This window comes from Ostrea edulis, chromosome 10 (genome assembly GCF_947568905.1).
Source record: "Ostrea edulis chromosome 10, xbOstEdul1.1, whole genome shotgun sequence".
Taxonomy (NCBI): Eukaryota; Metazoa; Mollusca; class Bivalvia; order Ostreida; family Ostreidae; genus Ostrea; species Ostrea edulis.
In genome coordinates, this window is record NC_079173.1 from 20,268,443 (window position 1) to 20,289,935 (window position 21,493).

The 21,493-nt window shown below is 37.2% G+C and overlaps 1 protein-coding gene across 2 annotated transcripts in view; it reads right to left on the minus strand.

Annotated features, from left to right (window-relative positions):
- Nucleotides 1-5,107: 5,107 nt before the first annotated feature.
- Nucleotides 5,108-21,493, minus strand: part of LOC125665460 (dipeptidase 1-like) — a 29,832-nt gene continuing 13,446 nt past the window's right edge. For both annotated transcript variants that reach the window (XM_048898096.2, XM_048898098.2), the window contains exons 7-11: nucleotides 18,548-18,724; nucleotides 12,660-12,753; nucleotides 7,449-7,524; nucleotides 6,476-6,611; nucleotides 5,108-5,776 (exon numbers count right to left, since the gene is read on the minus strand). In XM_048898096.2, the coding sequence (XP_048754053.2) occupies nucleotides 5,690-5,776; nucleotides 6,476-6,611; nucleotides 7,449-7,524; nucleotides 12,660-12,753; nucleotides 18,548-18,724 (570 nt within the window). In that variant the 3' untranslated portion in view covers nucleotides 5,108-5,689. The remainder of the gene's footprint in view (nucleotides 5,777-6,475; nucleotides 6,612-7,448; nucleotides 7,525-12,659; nucleotides 12,754-18,547; nucleotides 18,725-21,493) is intronic.

Genomic DNA, 21,493 nt, shown 5'->3' on the forward strand with positions numbered 1-21,493 from the left:
CCAACTCGAATTAAGTTGAGAGGTGAGTCGGACTGACAACAGGCTATAATAAAGGGCGGAGTGGAGTGGGCTGCAAATTAGAACTTTTATTCTTTGTTAGTATTTTTCATAGAAAAAATTCTTCTGCGAAGAAATATTTTAGGTCTTTGAGATAGTAATGCCTGTACATAAATTCACTTTCGGAGACTCCATTTTACACGCCAATATTCACGGAGCTTCACCCCCTGGGCCCCACCAGGCCTAGGGCACTGACCTGGATCCACTGGGGGGCCTCAATGCCGTCCCCAGACCACCTGCTTTTAGAAAAGCATCCACGTAATTTTTGCCTTGCTACGCCACTGAATATAGTATGACTATTTTGACGGCTGGGAATTCCGACAGAAATGAAAGTAAAATGTAAATATAAAAGTAAATCTCAATTTTGAAAATGCATTCATGAGGTTATGAACTGCAACACTTCACGCTAGAGTGCAGAGTTAACGCGCTTTATGAAGTGTATCGTCGCAGTTCACGTCCCTCGTGTATTTTCAAAAATAAAATTCATTTCTTAGAAAATACTTTGACGCACGAATGATGACCTGACTTTGACCTTGACTTGTCTCCGTATTTGAACGATGGTAAAGCAAAATAGTCCAAGGACAAACTCTATACCTGTAAAATAATCTATTGTATAAGATACATCTTGGTAAGCGTTATTTATTATTCTTCAAATAAATTGTAAAAAAATAAATGAGAAAACATTTTTCAAAAATTTCAACAATGCCGTGAAATAGGTCGCAGAGAGCTGCAATAATGTAGCCCTCTCTGATTTTTTTTTTTTTTTTTTTTAGGGAGAGGGCTACAACTCCTTAGGATCTCCGTAATGGTGCAAATGCGGGAGTGATTCACTCCCGCTACATTTGCGCTCATTCTAAACATTTCCTGACTTTCTTTACGTAAATAAATGATATTCTATGTTTCTTAGTCAATATATAAATTTACAACCTGCAACTTTAGATTTGTGAGGCTCTATTCTACCGTTTTCAACAATTTCGATAAATTCCAATTTCTCGATTCATATTTGTGCGCCATGTTTGATGTACTGAAGTTTCAACTTCCGGTTGTCAAGTCATTTGCATATGCCATATAAGGTAATATTTACATTAATGGACAAGTATGGGGGCGAAAGCTATTTCGTCGGTATTGAAAAGGTTTGAATTTAATATCAAGTTAAAAACCGAACAGCAGAGTGTAAATTCTTTCTGCAACAATATGATTTTCCTTTCTTTGTCGAAGTGGCTCGAGTAACTACATTTTCGCGCTGATTGTCAATGTTTAGGCTTTTCATTAGATCCACCTACGAGATCTCGCGATAACAAGCATGGCGGAGCAGACGAGAAATTTTGCATGCTGTACATTATATTTAATGAAAAACACCTTTATTAGACATGCCCGAGCACAAAGTTGGTACTCCTTTAGGTGTAAACAACATTTGGGACTAATACACAAAGTTTATTATCGGTTATTCATAAAATTATTTTGCACCATTACGGAGATCCTATGGAATTGTAGCCCTATCCCGAAAACGTCAGAATAAAAAAAAAAATTGGATAGGGCTACATTATTGCAGCTAGTCGCAGAGTTCGTGGAATATTCATACACGGACAGAGAGCACAAAGAAACCGGATCTAACTAGACTGAACCAGAATGTGTGTTCATAGTTGCAAACGACAAGCAATAGATATCAATAGAAAAGCAGAAAACACTCAGCGAATGTAAGGATATACAGAATGGAGCGGGAACACTTATTCTTACAAATATACGTGTAGAGTTACTTACTATGAATTGAATTCACTGTTTAATCTAAGGCTTGTGTTTTTTTATCACATCAGTATTGAAATCTTAGTAGTTACTTACATGGGTTGTTTCGGAAGGTATTTTTGCAGTTGCTATCGATGACGTGTTGAGACCACCTGTTGCGGGGATTACAAACATCAAAGGATGTGTTACACAGAGCAAAGCTGTTAATCATTTATATCTTATAAAAGAAATTTCCAGACAATTTCAGCAGTTGTATTAATGAACTTATAAGCATGCATAAAATATCATCATCGGTCAGGAGCACGAAGTCAGAGTTCTATTACTGAACAAATGAATCAATCCTATAAAGAATACAAAATCCAGTGAAGGACAGACACGGAACACAGAGATGTGACAAGGTGCCTAGAAGGAGCAAGCATCTTATGTTGACCGCTCACAACCGCTGGGAGCACTATACCTGTTTTTTTTTTATTCTTATGAGGCAGAATTTATTCAAAAGCATCTACACGGGATGAAAAAATTCTTACTGTGGCCTTCAACTAGTCATTTACTCAAGATATATCGACGATATTTTGTCTGCTAACAATATTCAATTTCATTCATATGTTGATTCGATATATCCCAGTGAACTCGAAATAAAAGACATCACAGAGTCTCCATATCTGCTTCATATCTGACAATTTTACGGAAGATAGATTGATTGATTGATGTTTTCCGCCACACTCAACAATTTTACAGTTATCTGGTGGTGCCCAGTTTTTATTGGTGGAAGAGAGAAACCCAGATACAATGTACCTGGGAAGAGATCACCGACCGTCCGAAAGTAAACTGGGAAACTTTCTCACTTATCGGCGCGAGCGGGTTCAAACCCGCGCCGACAGAGGTAAGAGCACGTGTGATTTTGAGCGCGATGCTCTAACCACTCGGCCACGGAGGCCCCTCGGAAGATAGATATAACGATCTAATTTTCCAACACAAAGCTATGGTCGTTACAATAAGTTTTTCAATACACCCTGTCATTGGGTCAAATGCTGTCTGACGTGTTTCATATCAATGGCTAGGTCGTTTATTACACACTGGTTTTGTCTACGGATTACTCCATTTACCTGATCAAGACATAGAGTTTACAGCGGGTTAGATCGGTTGATAGGGGCTACTTACTCCTCTCAGGCACCTGATCTCACCTCTGGTATGTCCTAAGGTCCATGATTGCCCTACTCTTAATTTTGTATACTTGGTAGGCGTTCTGAGATTGATCACTGTTCGTTATCTTTGCCTTTTCATAGCCCATAACCTATGACAGGGTCCATCATCGTGTTCGAAAATATAGGGCTCTCTTCCATATTTGTTGGCTACTATTTGCTGTAAATCATTGTCAAGCCTTGTTATGAAAGGTGAAGATAACGAAGAGTGATAAATCTCATAACTCCTATAAGCAATACAAAATAGAGTGTTGGGCAAACACGGACCCCTGGATACACCAGAGGTAGGGTCAGGTACCTAAGAATGTAGTTTTTATGCCGGAGATTCGGGGGGCATATATCATTTGTTACATCTGTCTGTTTGTCCGCAAAAACTTTAACCTTGACATAATTTTTAAACGGTTAGTGCTAGCGCTTTCATATGTCACGTGTGTATGTCATGTGTCACGACCTTCCGTTTGGTGTCAGGATTACGTACATGTAGGGGACGGATATCAGTTTTTCACGAACACATCTTGTTCCGAGTTCATATTCCATGCAAGCTCTTAGCTAGGCAACATCGAAAAGCCTCAAGATAACTTGGGGTCGTCTACTCTATAGGGGGTATAAGAATACCTTTGAAGTCTATCTGGGATCGGTTTTCAAGCTATTGAGCGGAAAATATTTCGTTATGTACAGAAAAGCGAGATCTCTGGCCTGGTTTCAAACTTAAGTTTGAGTTTTCCTTTATTTGAGCAGTCAAAATTTGATAAAATCTGAAACTTAAGTCCAAATTTTGACTTCAGCTTATTTAGAGAAATCCTGATCTCAGAATCAACGACGATTTTTTTTTATTGGAATGGGTTTATATGTATTCCAAGTTTGATATTTATCAAGCAAATACTTCATGATATTGAGCGGACAATATTTTCTTATGCCGTGAGTAGTTTACCCCCTCTGACCTTGTGACATCAAATTCTAGAGGGATTATCCTCTTCTTAAGGGTTTTCGGTATATCAAGTTTGATGTTTGTCAAGCAAAGGATTCTCTAGATATTAAGGGCTTGGACTACCGATCCAACGAGTGGCACTGTGCTTCCTCTTTAGCATGAACAGTTCTACTCATTTCTGGCACCATGTTGCAGGAAAAAAAAAAGGTAGCACATCATCTACAGCAAATGACGGCTTTATCTAATTGCGAAATTCTCGAATGGGACTTAAAACAACAGAGACAAATAGCTACTGTTTAAAATCGAGGGAGTAGACTGGGTGTCTGTAAAATCGTAACGCCTGCAGACAGAGTTTGAGTTGTATAATCTTCTAAATGTTTGAGTTGTATAATCTTCTAAATGTTTGAGATGTATAATCTTCTAAATGTTTGAGTTGTATAATCTTCTAAATGTTTGAGTTGTGTAATCTTCTAAATGTTTGAGTTGTGTAATCTTCTAAATGTATGAGTTGTATAATCTTCTAAATGTTTGAGTTGTGTAATCTTCTAAATGCAGATGTACTGTACACAGGGAAATATTCGCCCCCGTTTGATTTTCGCCCTCGTTGTTAGTTGACAAATTTAAGACTGGGCGAAACTGATTTTTCTATTATCTCTCTTATAACATATCTGTGTCTGGGTGAATTTAAAACGGAGCAAAACCGCCAGCAAGCGTAGAAAGGCGAAAATAACACGGGCCGAAAAATAACTTATGTACAGTATTTTTAGAAAGTAGGTTTTTTTCTAGTGAGTAGGTCATGTTTGATCTCAAGACTGTTTTAGGCATAGAGTCATTATCATTCTAAAACTTTTTTTTAACCTGATCCTGAAGCCATTGACTAAGATCATCAAAACAATTATCGAAATTTTGCGTCTGTCTAACTTTAAGAATTATTAATTTTACATAATTTACATATTCAGCACGCGACGATTTAAGAACAGGCAACGAGTTATGAGCCCGTCCCTTAACCAAGATCAAATTAGCCAACTGAAGATTTTAAAGTTATAAAAGACGAGTTGCTTGTGACCACACAGCGTGCTCGAACCAAGGTCATTTGGTTAAGGTGAAGGTCATAACTATGTGATGGAGTGACAGTAGATTTTAGCATTAGGGTATGCCCAGAGACCAGTCACCGGAGCTAAGTTGTTAGAGTGGGGGTATATACCCCAGGCATGCTTTTATTTCATAAATCATCAACTAACTAAATAATATTCGTTATATTGACATCACTGTTTATATAACATGTAATACATACAGAGCAGAAAACAATGTCATAGTGACATCACATATTCACACCCACGAACACATCAACTTAAACTTGTGATAATGAGAGGAAAACTGCAGCTTTGTACACTGAAAGTATAGATGTATAAAGAAGACGTGGACTTGTAATGAGATACTGTCTGATAATGTACGCCTATAGGTATAGATGTATAAAGAAGACGTGGACTTGTAATGAGATATTGTCTGATAATGTACGCCTATAGGTATATATGTATAAAGAAGACGTGGACTTGTAATGAGATACTGTCTGATAATGTACGCCTATAGGTATAGATGTATAAAGAAGACGTGGACTTGTAATGAGATACTGTCTGATAATGTACGCCTATAGGTATATATGTATAAAGAAGACGTGGACTTGTAATGAGATACTGTCTGATTAATGTACGCCTATTAGGACGTAGTGGAATAATAAAACAAGGACTGCTTTTCGACATTAGTATCCTGTCGTGCAGTTCTGATTCCGAAGACTTTTATCAATTATATCCTCTTCTGGATTCTCACTTGATAAACCATCCCTAATCTGCAAGACAAAATAAATTAAAATAATAATTTAAAAAATCCACCATGACATTCGAAACCATTCCTTGTAGAAAGCATTAATTTCAAAATAATTTTATTCTGATTGTATTCTAGTCTCTGATTGGTCAAATGCAAACTAGTATATGCAATTTATTTGGCATAATCTGCTTTGGTATGGGGACACATCCGGATTGCAGAGCGTAAACTGACCCAAACCTGGTTACATCACACGATGTGCCCCGCAAACTGACCTAAACCTGGTTACATCACACGATGTGCCCCGCAAACTGACCTAAACCTGGTTACATCACACGATGTGCCCCGTAAACTGACCTAAACCTGGTTACATCACACGATGTGCCCCGTAAACTGACCCAAACCTGGTTACATCACACGATGTGCCCCGTAAACTGACCCAAACCTGGTTACATCACACATGTGCCCGAGTATTAGATTCAGTCCTTATCAACACGATGACGTGTATGTAGAAGATATTCTACTGGTGTGACTATATGATATACATCTACAGTATATTATTTATACAATTGTTAAGTTTGATGAGATGGACAAATTTTCAACGCCAAGGAAGTGGATTTTCAATAAGGCCAGCATTTCATCTGTGAAATCTTACAGAATATCCGACAAGCATGTCTCTTAATTCTTTTGTTCTATAAATAGAATGGATATAAGGCATACTCACCGTCTCTACCGCCCTAAACACTCTCAGCAGATTCCCTCCAGCCAGTTTAATGAGATCGCTGTCGGACCAGCCCCTATTTATTAGAACCTCAAATACATACGGGTATTTTGACACGTCCTCTGCTCCATCCGGGAACCTGTTTGTAATTCAATAAGGAAAGATGATGAATAAAACCATGGTAGCATTGTAGACATGGAATAAGCATTGACAATTATCATCGCAATTGTGAGAAACACTATAACTCCCAACCCCCTAAGTGCAAATTTTATCTAGAATTTTTATCTTTCTCACTCACAGAACTTTCAGTTCATGGTGTAACAGGTTTCTAACTTGTCAGCTTTCTGGGGGGGGGGGGGGGGGGTTGTGTGTGTGTGTGTTAAAGCAGAAAGGGACAGGTACAGCCGTTATAAAAACTTTTGACTTACATCACACTTCTCTACGCACCATCAGGGTGGTATACGTCCGTATTTTTAAACTGCCGACTCAATCATTTTAATGTTGAAGATCCTTATCATATCCCCCACTACACTTAAACCAAGACATGCATTCAAACTATCGAACAACATAAAAAAGTTGTGAGATTTCAGTTCAAATGAACTTCATATAAATGTATGAAAGAAACATGTCTCGCTTGACAAAAATGTATTCATCAATACAACCTATCATTGGGTCATATGCTGTCTGACGCGTTTACCTGATCAGGTGCCTAGGAGGAGTAAGTATCCCCTGTCAACCGGTCACACCCGCCGTGAGCCCTATATCTTGATCAGGTAAACGGAGTTATCTGTAGTCAGAATCAGTGTGCCAAGAACGGCCCAACAAGCGGCATGAAATAGTCAGACAGCATTTGACCCAATGATAGGGTGTATTGGCAAACTTGATCGTAATAACGACCGAAGAATTTACGAAATGCTGATTTTAAACAAGACTGTTGGTTTACAATGTTTGATATAGTTTATAATTAGCTGCCTACACGTCGACTCCGTCATAATCAGCGCCGATGCCCACGTAGTCCACGCCAATCAGATCTCTCACGTACTCAATGTGACCTGAAAAATACAGCACACATCAACACCCATTACCACTTCTATAAAGTTACAAGAAGCTGCGGAGATATTCTGCTTAAAAAGTGGACAGTATAGCTTACATTCACTTTTCTTCGCAAACCTTCACGTTTATTTTTATTCTGGAAAACGTGTAAATGCCGGAACCGGTGACAGTTTACGCTTCGACCGACGTTTCTCCTCAAATATACCTGGGTTTACGCAACATACAAGTTATTTGCACAACTTTAACAATAATGAATGGATAGAAAATCAACACTTATTCGCTGTTAATAATCTATATTCACTTGTTCCCTGGTCAATCTCATATTGTTGATTTTATTTCTAATTACAATGCATGCCTACCTACATGTGTGTAGTGCAATTACACAATATCCGTGTTTACAATGCAATGCTTCTTGTGAAAAGTGAAAATAACGAACAGTGATCAATCTCATAACTCCTACAAGCAATACAAAATAGATAGTTGGGCAAACACGGACCCCTGGACACACCAGAGGTGGGATCAGTGCCTAGGAGGAGTAAACATCCCCTGTCGACCGGTCACACCCACCCTGAGCCCTATATCCTGATCAGGTAAACGGAGTTATCCGCAGTCAAAATCAGTGTGCCAAGAACGGCTTAACAATCAGTATGAAACACGTCAGACAGCATTTGACCCAATGATAGGTTGTATTGACGAACTAGACCGTTATAACGACCATAGAATTTACGAAATGCTTACTTCAATCCAGACTGTTGAAACCCCTGTACCATCAACTTGTTTGCCAGTAGGTTACCTCGATTTAAAAACTGACTATACGCAGAACAAGCTCTTGCATATCGAATCAGTTGAAATATATAAACACCATATGCAGGTGATAATGGAATATTGCTACATAAATATGGGAAGTTGACGATGGAGAAGCTGAAATCATCCCGTTTGTCATACAGTTGGGTTGTCAGTTTGCCGTTAATGTCTACTTTCAATAAAATATCTAAGTATGAAGCAGAAGTGGACGACTCTGTGGTGTCCTTTATTTCGAGCTCACAGGGACATATCGAATCGACATATGAATGAAAGTTATCATTGTAAATAGACAAAACGTCGTCAATATATCTAAATGTCGAATTGAAGGCCACAGCAAGATATTTCTTCTTCTCGCGTATAAGTTTTTGAATAAATTCTGCTTCATATGAATCACAGAAAGATTTTACATCTGTTTAGCATTAATTCTTTGACGTATATTTTTACAACTGAAGTCGAAACTCTATTCTATTTGAGCATTTTTACCGTTTTACAAGAATCTTATTGAATGCAAGGTACGATAACCCTGGATAGAGATTGGCTCTATTTAAACATGCATTTTGTTTCTCGGTAAACCTTTTGAAAATTTCGCGTTTTATCAAACATATTTTTCTGTTGATGTGAGTAAGAATAATCTTTTTTTACAATGACAAACCCCTTTCCGAGAAACAAATTGCGTGTTTACTTATTTTTCCCAATTCTGATTTTGGATTTTTTTCTACCACCGATAAAGATAAACAAATGGGTTACTCGCAATTTAAACCCGGGACAGAGAGCACATGAAAATGTATTAACAGCGAGTAAGTGTTTATTTCATTAATGCTAAAATAGTGGAAATTAATTGTCTTTTACTTAAATTCAGCAATACATGCATTTGATTCGAAGTATCGGTCGAAGCGTAAACCGTCACCGGTTCCGGCATTTACACGTTTCCCAGTTCCCATCGCAAACTTCACTGGACAACATAAAAGCCCCAACCCCTCTTGCGTCCTTGCAAGGTTAAGTATTTAGTACGTCCCCATTGATTTTTTTCTTGCACACCAAACCAAGCACGCAAATGTCGGTTCATTCACTCCGAAAGTTTTCCAAGCAACCTCTACTTTGCAAGACACGCCCACATACACATGGGTTAACAAAAGGGCATAATCATGTTATTCGATCCGCGGACTTAACAATATCGTTATCATGGTTATATGTATAAAGATATATGATTATAGATAGTCGGCACACGGACTAACTAGTTACTAGTACTTTTATATTTTTACACATGTTAACTAATCATGCTATTTATTCCGTTTTTAAGTCACATTTTGCTATCGTAAAGTCCGCGGATCGAATAACATGATCATGCCGATGGGGATTTATTTTGTTCATATCACAAGCCTGAATAAAGCGTAGCGAGAATTAATAATCCACTGACAATTCATGTCTAGTCCTAGGAAACCCCCTATACTATAGACGTGGGAGTTACATGTATCTACCCTATATACGCGATTAGAAGATCGCAATGTAACATCCCACCCCCGGCACGTACTATTCCCATGATTATGCAGATTATTAATTGAAGGCACTGCCACCGCGGATATGTAACAACACGTGGACATATCTATGTTTACAGCATTACAGTACATGTAACAACACGCGGACATATCTATGTTTACAGTACATGTAACAACACGTGGACATATCTATGTTTACAGTATTGCATGTAACAACACACGGACATATCTGTTTACAGTATTCGATTTCCACGTCCGCAATACGTTTGCATTAGACAATGTAGGCGTTAAGGGTTCGAAGTGTTGGTAACATTAAGAGTGTTACACCTCAAATCGTCGCCCCATCCAAATACATCGAAAAACACCAGAGACATGAGTGGCAGACAGACAAACAGATCACGTGAGACCTATGTACCCCCATATAGGAGGGGTACAATAAAATAACTTCTGTGTAATGTATCCTAAAAACGTCAATTATAGAATATTGGCAGGCGACGATTTAGGATGGACGACGATATGGGGTGTACTATAGTACATCAAAGGCCGTAAGTGCCGAGCAAAGGCCTAAATTGGAAGCCCCTCACCGGTCTTGGTAACGTCTCCATACGAGTGAAAAATTCTCGAGAGGAAAGTTAAGTAAGATACAATCATATACCTTCACCCGCCATTACACGTGAAGAAAATGAAACAATTACATCACCACTGAGAGTACAAAGGAAAGAGCAACCCATCAAATGTGAACTTCTAATGTGATTGTGTGCATTCTAAACTTTCCTCCAAAATTTTTGTTAAACTGTATACTATGATCAGTCAAACAGAACACTCGCCAAGCCCGGCGTCCTAATTATCTGATGGCTATTGTTTTTAAACATGTTCCATTAAACCATGTACTCGTATTGGAATTTATCATGCTCAAATAAGCGTGATCAGATATTTGTCTTTTTCTTACTTTTTTTTTTTAACGATTTACATTCCATTCAATAATTTTTCATTCATGTGCAGACGTCACCAGCTTTAGATGGCGTCACAAAGAACTTATGCATGACGTAAACTCCCCGTCGAGGCCTTATTATGTCACCCACGTATTGGTTTTTAAGCAAGCGAACTCTGGCGGAAGCTTGATGCATGACGTTCAAGGCCGCAGCAGTGGTGATTCTTTAATCTGTTGCACATGTTATTAAGTGCAACATCTACATTTATCAAAGGAAGGAGAAGAAAGCGCATAGCAGTAATTTTTCGCTGAACCTTTTAGGTGACGTCACAAATTACTATTTTTCGCGGAATCGTTTCAAATAATGTTTTCCTACATTTTTTTGTGTAGAATGAATCGCCTGATTGTTACTCCTAGTTATGTGTTTACTGGAATGCAGGATAGATATTCTATAGAATTTGTGTACAGTAAAATGTGTTTGAAAAAAATCCAAAAAATCGGTCCCTGTAACTCTCGGTTGTTGTAAGTTCTCAATGCACGTGATAGTCTAAATGCACGTGATTCAGGCACTGATTCCCGAATTTGATTGTGTTGTGTTTACAGGACGACAGGAAGCAGATGTGAAAATTTGCAGTTGCAAGAGATTTCAATGTTGTGCAAAAGTACCCTATCTCGCCTTTAGAGCAGATATCAATAGCATGGTTCAACAAATGATCGTTATTGAGCAGGTAGACCACACGTGACGTCAGGAGCACAGGATCACTTTACCCAATTGTGTCATCTTCGTCAACAAATCACAACCATGTCATATGCAGCATCTGTCATTCCAGAGATTCGCAGTCAACTACGGAATTCTGGGATTAGAGCGTGCCGACCTGTACTTGGCATTGTTCTGACCCTGCAACATCACCAAACCGACTTCAGTAGTCTCATACTCTAGAGTATGGCCGCGGCAACGCTGGTGAACAGTTTGGTTCAGCGATGAAATTTTGATTTTTACTGCAGAAGCTTGATGAAGACTCAAAAGTGTACAGGCACCAAAGTGAACGTTTTACGCAAAATTGCATATAAGAGGCTGACCGGTTTGGAGGGGTAGTGTTAGGGGCGAGATCAAAAGATCGATGTCGGATAAAAATCTAAATTCAAATAGTTAGGGGGAAGGGGGGGGGGGTAAACTCTCCCGTAAGTTTCTGTCACCCGACATCGATTAGGCTTTCGTGGAAAAAGGAAAAAGACCAATGACTGATGTGTGTTACTATAAATCATTCATGCCTTAAATGAATATGAAATTGTACTATGTGTTTCTTTTTTATGAGTACAATATTATGATCTTTAACCTCCTTGTGTAATTAAAAATTTAACGACCTAAAGAAACAATTATCACCTCCCTTTTTTCTTTATTCCTGGGTACATGCTATTTGATATTCTGATATCTTATTATTCAGGGAGAGAGCGCCAACTGTTATGTTTGTTTATCTCGTGCAAGTACATGCAACATGGAAGCAAATGCGTCAATTGGTGAAATGCATACGAGTGTGAAAAGGCACATATAATGCACTTACGGCTTACATTGACCTGCTACCAATTACCTTAAATATGGAAGAATTCTATCTGCTAGCGAAAAATAAAACGATACTCTGAGACATTGTAGACAAGAAATGGTTTTCTTTCTACTGCATTTAAATACAGCAAGGGGTTTTACAAAGAAGGGTGTTTTGCTTTTTTGGGGAAGATAATATTTCCTTTGGCATGTTTTTTTCTCTAAGTGGTCGTGATGTAAGGTTATCTTTTGAACAGACTCCATGCATATCTACTTCCATTTTAATGTGTAAATTCAGAAGGAAGACAGGGATAGGTGAGGTTTAGTGGGACACGTCTTTTATAAGATGCTACATGTACTTACGGACGATGTCGGAAATCGTGCCGTTGGAGTCGCCTGGACTACAGTCGATATATTTTTTGTAAAAGTTAATCATGACGAGGCCTCCGTTTTCTTTCTGTAAAATAAAATCATCTTTTATTTTCCAAAAATGAATTATTGAATGTTGGAACAAGGGATCCATTTAACGTATTGGTCCTAAAACATCGTTACAATGTTAACTAAGGAGAGCATTTAGCATAAACTTGATGCCTTTACCAAAGGATGATTTGTGCCAAGCTCGATTGAAATTGGCCTAGTGGTTCAACAGAAGGAGAGGATGTGAAAAAGTTTACGGACAGACAGACAGACAGGCAAAATGTGAGTTCACTTGAGCTTTCAGCTCAGGTGAACTAAATGTTAAGTGCAGGGTATTAAATTCTGCACGCACCTTAGATAAATTCTTCAATGTACACGTACAAACAAATAAAAATATCATGATTGATTCACACTATGCATATCCAATAGTTGCGAATAATTTGTATATGTTGTAGTTATTTTCAATATATGTCAAACGTCAGCCTATATACACTCAGAATTAATCTTATAGCCATACATCACTTAATTTTTTTAGTGTTCTGTGCAAATTTGCGAACTTTTTTAAATCACCCCTCGTAAGAAGTTTCTGGAAATTTCGGATTATGTGCACAAATTCGGTGTAAAAATATGTAAATCTCAATACCTATGTTCTACGAATGCAGGATGTGATAACGGTAACGTCGGACAGTGACGTTAAAAATCCAATACAATATCTGTATCCATAATGAGAAAAAGTCTAGAAAAGTATTTGACCTATTTCTAGCCTTAAAGTAGGTCATGGTGCACCAATTAAGCTGAAATGTAAACTGAATCTGTATTTCTCTGAGAAGAAAGGTTTTGAATACTGTTTTCAAGGCAATACCTGTATCCATAACGAAAAAAAATCTTGAAAACTGTTTGATCTACGTTTAGCCTTATGGTAGATCACGTTGCACCACTCCAGCTGAAATGCAAGCTCACTCTTACGATTCTTGAGGGAGAAATTGTGACCAAACGTCAACACTGTGCATGCATCCGTTACAGAACAAATTTCGGAAAACATGACCTTAGACGGACAGACGGAAGACCAGATATAAGACGTCCCGTCTAAAGACGAGCGTATAGAAACCCGGGTCATACCCACTTATGGCAAATTACTCAGCTACCCCTAGCAAAAACATTGCTTTTGGTGCTATTCGTATGTGCGCTATAACAAAGCAAGAGGTATGTGGACCATACCCCTCTCCTGGGTTGTGCTGCTATAGATACTAATGCTTATTGTAGACCAAGATCATCGCATGAACAAAGAATCTTTCCTACGTCAGCAATGATTTCATCTGGATGTGGATCTATTTCAGCGAAATTGCTATACGTAAAATTTAGCCCGCACTGCACACGAATCTTTTGTTAAACCTTGAACCCAATTGTGGCCTCGGGGAGAGAGGGTCATGTTTTGAAGAAATTTAAATCTGAACTACATGAGGATGCTTGCATATCAATTTGACATATTGTAAACATGAGGTCCCTAAAAGGAATTTTGTTTTAACAAAGAACAAGGGTAAATAATGGTTAAGTTTTGCCCAACATTGAAAGCAATAATTTATCGATTTTTTAATAAATCGTGCTTTGTATATACCATATTAGCTATTTCTTTCAAAAAATGTATATTTTAATCATTTTGGGACAAAAACATGAAAAAACATTACAGAAATTGCTGATTTCTTGAAATAAACCATTGTAAATTTTAATGTCTTCTTGACCTGGAGGGTTAGGCTGGACAACAGGTTTTAAACAAATTTCAATCTACCTTTGCAATTTTAAATCTTATAAATTGCAAAATTGTGGTTCTTAGGAAGATTTTAAAAGATTTTATTTGTATATTACTATGCAAAATTGTAAATCTCCATTGTGGCTCTGTTCTGACCAGGTAATGAGAATCATAGTTTGAACAGCCTGAATCTATACTCCATAAGGAAACCTGTATACTCATCCGAAAAATCATCGAATTGTGGTAGAGAATATTTTAAGGGAATTGTCCCTAATATATTTTTATGCAAAACAAGAAACGATTTAGAAACATACTTGCCCCTCGTGTTGGAATATATTGAAAAAGGATGTCTGTAGTGATAGTGAAAAAATATGGGATATCTACTCGTCAGAGGCAAACAATAATTGACCTGAAAATCAGTGTGGATCACACACCTCTTAGGAGAAGTGAGTATAGTCATTTCTATGTTAAGCATATGGTTCTAGAGATATTGAGTGGATGAAGATTTATCATGTCCAGCTTCACCCTTGACATTTGATCTTGTGATCTCAAAATCGAGACAGGTCGTCTACTTCTGAAGTAGAAACAGTGTAACAAGTTTTATGTCAGTCAAGCAAGCATTCTTGAGATATTTAGAAGATAATATCTTACTATGTCGTACACTCAACATAGATCTCAGATGTAATACAATGGCATCCATGAATGAATTTGATGTCTTGCTAGCTATGACATACGTGACGCATTGCAGTGGGCTGTGACGTCATAGTTGACAATGCATCAAATTCACACATGGATGCCATCGTATTACATCCGAGATCTATGCCGAGTGTGCGAGATATTCGAGGAGTTCCGACTGGTCTCTAGGGGCAACCATTGTACCAAGTTTGCTAACTGTCAAGCAAAAGGGTTTGCTAGATATTAAGCATATAAGATTTGGTCTGCAGACCAGCCCTTGACCTTATGACCTGAAAATCAATAGGGATCACCTACTTTCTAGGGACAACAACTGTGCCAAGTGTCAGGCTTTCTTTAGATATTGAGCAAAGAAGACTTGGTATACAGACTGACCGATGCAAAATAGTACGACCCCTCTTTTTCAAAGGGAGTATAACTAATAACCCCTACTGTGTCCCCGCCCTACCAGGGGTTCAAGGTTTGAACAATTTTAATATATTTTACACTAGAGAGTATTTACATGTTAATTTCACATTTGGTAAATTTGAATTTACTGCATATTCCTCTGTAAAGCCAGTCTCCCGAACTGATGCCACACTCTGACCTCAAATTTCATGGCTTGAGCAAACTTGAACATGCACTACATGAGAATATTTGCACATTGATTACATTAGCTTTGTACTACTATGAGAAAAGACTTATAGAAATTTACTGTAATACAATTTTAAACTCCATATGTGATCCCACTAGCTCCAAGAAAAATGGTTCGAAAAATCGATTTAATCATTATTGTATAAAGAAGCTTTCATACAAATTTTGGCTGTTCGGACAAAGTAGCTTTTTTTAAACACCCACCCTATTTTCGCAGTTATCGCCCCTTATAAGGATACATGGCTCTTCACTTCAACAAACTTCCTGCAGGTAATTTTTTTTCAAAGTTTATTTGAAATTGGCAAAATTAATATGGACAAAAATTTGAAAATGTACGAAGTTTACAACAACAAGAGCGACGGACAATGATTCAACTGCAAAGCTCACTTGAAATATGGTTTAATAACTGACAAAAACTTATCAAATATTAAAATCGATGTTTGGCGGACACCAGATCGAGGTACAGATTAATTCAAAAGAGAGATTACAAATGCTTGCTTGTGTAAGCAGCCTCGGAACATTCTGATTTTCAGCTTTTCTTCAAATGAAAAAGGTGAAGATAACGAACAGTGATAAATCTCATAATTCCTATAAAGAATACCAAAATCAAGCCCAGGGTAAACACGGACCTCTGGACAAAGCAGAGGTGGGGTCAGGTGTCTAGGAGGAGAAAGCGTCCTCTATCGACCGGTCACACCCTCTGTTAGCCCTCTATCTTGAATGGAGAAATCTGTAGTCAAAATCAGTGTGTAAAGAACGGCATAGCAATTGGTATGAATCATCTTAGACAGCAGTCGACCTAATGACAGGTTGTGATTCGCAAGTTCCGAGATATCAGCTCTTCTGTGATGAAGGTACGTTCGGTATTCTGTTGAACGCTTGGGTAGGTACAAGATGTATACGCATATATTATAAACTAGCAATGTAAATAAGAATAAAAATTATGAAAGCGTAAATTTTGTTTATATCAGCCGTTGGTATATGTTAAACTGATCATATGATAAATGATATTGATTTGAATCAGGCATTAAATTTAATATGAATTTATTTCCTCTTCAGCACGAGTGATACTTTAATCAAAAAAGATTGTGATTATCGATTTTTATTTGAGCTATTTCATTATTAAATAATCGTAAACTTACTAAAATTGTGTGTCCCAGCAGTTTAAGTGGTTGCATGATGTCTGATAATCATCCTTTAGGCAATATATGAAGGCAGCGATAAGAATTTGTACCCACCGCGTGTGGACGAAAGTATGTTTTGCGTCTCTATGAGATACAGGCACTACTTACTGTGAGATACAGGTACTACTTACTGTGAGATACAGGTACTACTTACTGTGAGATACAGGTAGTACTTACTGTGAGATACAGGTGCTACTTCTGTGAGATACAGGTACTACTTACTGTGAGATACAGGTACTATCATACTGTGAGATACAGGTACTACTTACCGTGAGATACAGGTAGTACTTACTGTGAGATACAAGTACTATCATACTGTGAGATACAGGTACTATCATACTGTGAGATACAGGTACTATCATACTGTGAGATACAGGTACTACTTACTGTGATATACATACATACTGTGAGATACAGGTACTACATACTGTAAGATACAGGTACTACTTACTGTGAAATACAGGTACTATCATACTGTGAGATACAGGTACTATCATACTGTGAGATACAGGTACTACTTACTGTGAGATACAGATACTACTTACTGTGAGATACATTTACTACATACTGTGAGATACATTTACTACATACTGTGAGATACAGGTACTACATACTGTGAGATACAGGTACTACATACTGTGAGATACAGGTACTATCATACTGTGAGATACAGGTACTACTTACTGTGATATACATACATACTGTGAGATACAGGTACTACATACTGTAAGATACAGGTACTACTTACTGTGAAATACAGGTACTATCATACTGTGAGATACAGGTACTATCATACTGTGAGATACAGGTACTACTTACTGTGAGATACAGATACTACTTACTGTGAGATACATTTACTACATACTGTGAGATACATTTACTACATACTGTGAGATACAGGTACTACATACTGTGAGATACAGGTACTACATACTGTGAGATACATTTACTACATACTGTGAGATACAGGTACTACATACTGTGAGATACAGGTACTACTTACTGTGAGATACAGGTACTATCATACTGTAAGATACAGGTACTACTTACTGTGATATACATACATACTGTGAGATACAGGTACTACATACTGTAAGATACAGGTACTACTTACTGTGAGATACAGGTACTATCATACTGTGAGATACAGGTACTACTTACTGTGATATACATACATACTGTGAGATACAGGTACTACATACTGTAAGATACAGGTACTACATACTGTGAGATACAGGTACTATTATACTTACTGTGAGATACAGGTACTATCATACTTACTGTGAGATACAGGTACTACTTACTGTGAGATACAAGTACTACATACTGTGAGATACAGGTACTACATACTGTAAGATACAGGTACTACTTACTGTGAGATACAGGTACTATCATACTTACTGTGAGATACAGGTACTATCATACTTACTGTGAGATACAGGTACTATCATACTTACTGTGAAATACAAGTACTACATACTGTGAGATACAGGTACTACATACTGTAAGATACAGGTACTACTTACTGTGAGATACAGGTACTATCATACTTACTGTGAGATACAGGTACTACTTACTGTGAGATTCAGGACTTCGTCCCTAACGTTCCGGTTGTGGTTACAAAGAGTGTAGGCTGACGAGTGGCTGAATATGACGGGAGCACTTGACAGTCTTATGGCGTCCTTCTGTGTCTGTACAGAAGTATGTGAAAGATCCACAATCATCCCTAGACGGTTCATTTCCTTGACGACTTTCTGCATTAAAAAAAAAAATTCTAAATGATTGATTGTATCTTGTTTAACGTCCGTCTCGAGAATTTTTCACTGATATGGAGACATCACCAAGACCGGCTAAGGGCTTCAAATTTAGGCCTATACTCGGTGCTTACGGCCATTAGGGGTTCTTTAGCGTGCCACACCTACTGTGACACGAGGCAACCTTGAAGGTCATCTCCGAGGACCCATCACATTCACACCTGATGCCGAGCGTATGGCGATGGAACTGTCATTACCTGTTTTAACGACTTAGGTTTATTGTGGTCGGGATTTGAACCCGGAACTTCCGAATGCGGGGCAAACGATCTACCTCTAGACCACCGTAGCGTAAATTTGTAAATGAATAAAGTGTCCAGGAGATAAATATCTAATCGGGTTTGAGGTTCCGAAAATTATATTGGGAGAAAACTTTGCACATGGTGTTATCAGAGCTGTGCATCTTCGGCAATAAGTGTTTTTGAAAGCCAACGTATTCGTTCCCTACTTACTCGGGAACATGAAGTAATGCATGTTCAATTTTTCATTTTCTAGAATATAAACAGCTTTTAAAAACATAGTTCCTGAATTATTGTTTTTATTATATACTTTGACTGGTTCCTTCGTCAAGTGACCGCCATTAGAAGAGACACCGATTTTTCGACCCTAAAACAGAGGTCCGGCGCCGTATCAAGGTAAAAACCCTTTCTGCTACAGTCATAAGTGCTACGTATGTAAAAATGACACTTCAGCTAGAACTGGCGTGTCTCTACATGCGTGATAAAATCTGGAATTGGACGTTAAACAATAAGCGTCAATCTCATGTGGACCTCATTCTTATAATTTGATTTGTTATTTATGTAAAACTTATACGGTACCAATTTTGATGCACCAGATGCGCATTTCGACAAATAATATCTCTTCAGTGATGCTCAAGCCGAAATTTTGGAAATTCGAAATAACAATAAACTTGTAAGAGCTAAAAGGAAAACTGGAGTGCCAAAAACTGGAGCAAAATTCGTCCAAGGATAGCGCTATGCATGAGGGAGATAATCCTTAATTTTGAAATAAATTTCTAAATTAAATTTTATCCCAGCAATTAAATATACATCCGTATTTTCAAGGTAGTAACTAAGTACATGTACTTAGCTACTGGACTGTAGAGACCCTCGAGGACTAACAGTCCACCAGCAGAGGCCTCGACCCAGGGGGGTCGTAATGTAAAACTTAATATACGGTACCAATTTTGATGCACGAGATGCGCATATCTACAAGATTCCATAAATTTCATGATTACCAAATCTAGAATCTTGCTAGTACTTTTAACTTTGTTATCATCAATTAAAATTACTTTCTGATGATAATTTTTTTAATTTTCTTACCATTCTCATTTAAAATCAATTTCTGATGATCACTTTTTACTTTCTTACCATTCGCATTTAAAATCAATTTTAATGATAACTTTTAACTTTCTTACCATTCTCATTTAGAATTAATTTCTGATGATAACTTTTAACTTTCTTACCATTCTCATTGAAAATTAATTTTTGATGATAAATTTCTTACTATTCTCATTTAAAATTAATTTCTGATGATAACTTTTAACTTTCTTACCATTCTCATTCAATAGCACTCCCTGACTAATTTTATCATTTTTCAGTTCGAAGAAATTAAACGTGAACTTTTACCCACCTTTCTTACCATTCGCATTTAAAATCAATTTTAATGATAACTTTTAACTTTCTTACCATTCTCATTTAGAATTAATTTCTGATGATAACTTTTAACTGTCTTACCATTCTCATTGAAAATTAATTTTTGATGATAAATTTCTTACTATTCTCATTTAAAATTAATTTCTGATGATAACTTTTAACTTTCTTACCATTCTCATTCAATAGCACTCCCTGACTAATTTTATCATTTTTCAGTTCGAAGAAATTAAACGTGAACTTTTACCCACCTTAAGGAGGTTCGCACCAGAGTTTTGTAGTTTTATCAATTATATTTTTAATTTCCAAATTGAAGAGAATTATGAAAAAAAGACAAACTGGGGTTACAATGCTTGCTGTTGAGCAACAGTGGTTTAACTTGAATTTATGCACTCACAAAGTTTACCATAAAAAACAATTTTTTTCTTTTTTCGCAAAAAACTTGATTGGTCTGTTGGAGTCAAAACAACAGTCAACACATATCATTACATCATGTCCTCTAACAATATAGATATAGAAAATTAATGCTTTGAAATTGAAAATAGATAATGGTCTTTTTGCACTTACTATATCGAAAAATTCATCACATACAATTTGAAAGTTTCAAAGAATATTTAAGGAGTATTGTCACTTTCTAAACATAAGATTTGCCTTAAATGTAAAATGGAATTTTAAAAAGGTGGGAGTTATAGATCAAATTTTTTTGGAAAAATTATCATTGGCCACAATACTTCATTTCCATACAAAATTTCCGTTAAATTAATGTACAGGGTTTTCCGAGTTGGAAAAATATATCAAGCAAATTAATGAATTTACATTTGAATTAGTTCAGAGTCTCTATAACTTGTATCGTGAAATACAAAATTGAAAACTGGATGTGTCGGCACGACACGAATGCCTCCACCTGCAGTAAAGGCAAATATATACATATAGCATCGAGTGTGACATTCAGATTCTCTGTTACACGCATTTACAATGAAGAATTGAACAACAATCCTTCATATGTTTTAACAGTCATAACATAAATGCAACTTCATAAAAAAAATCAACGAACTGGAAC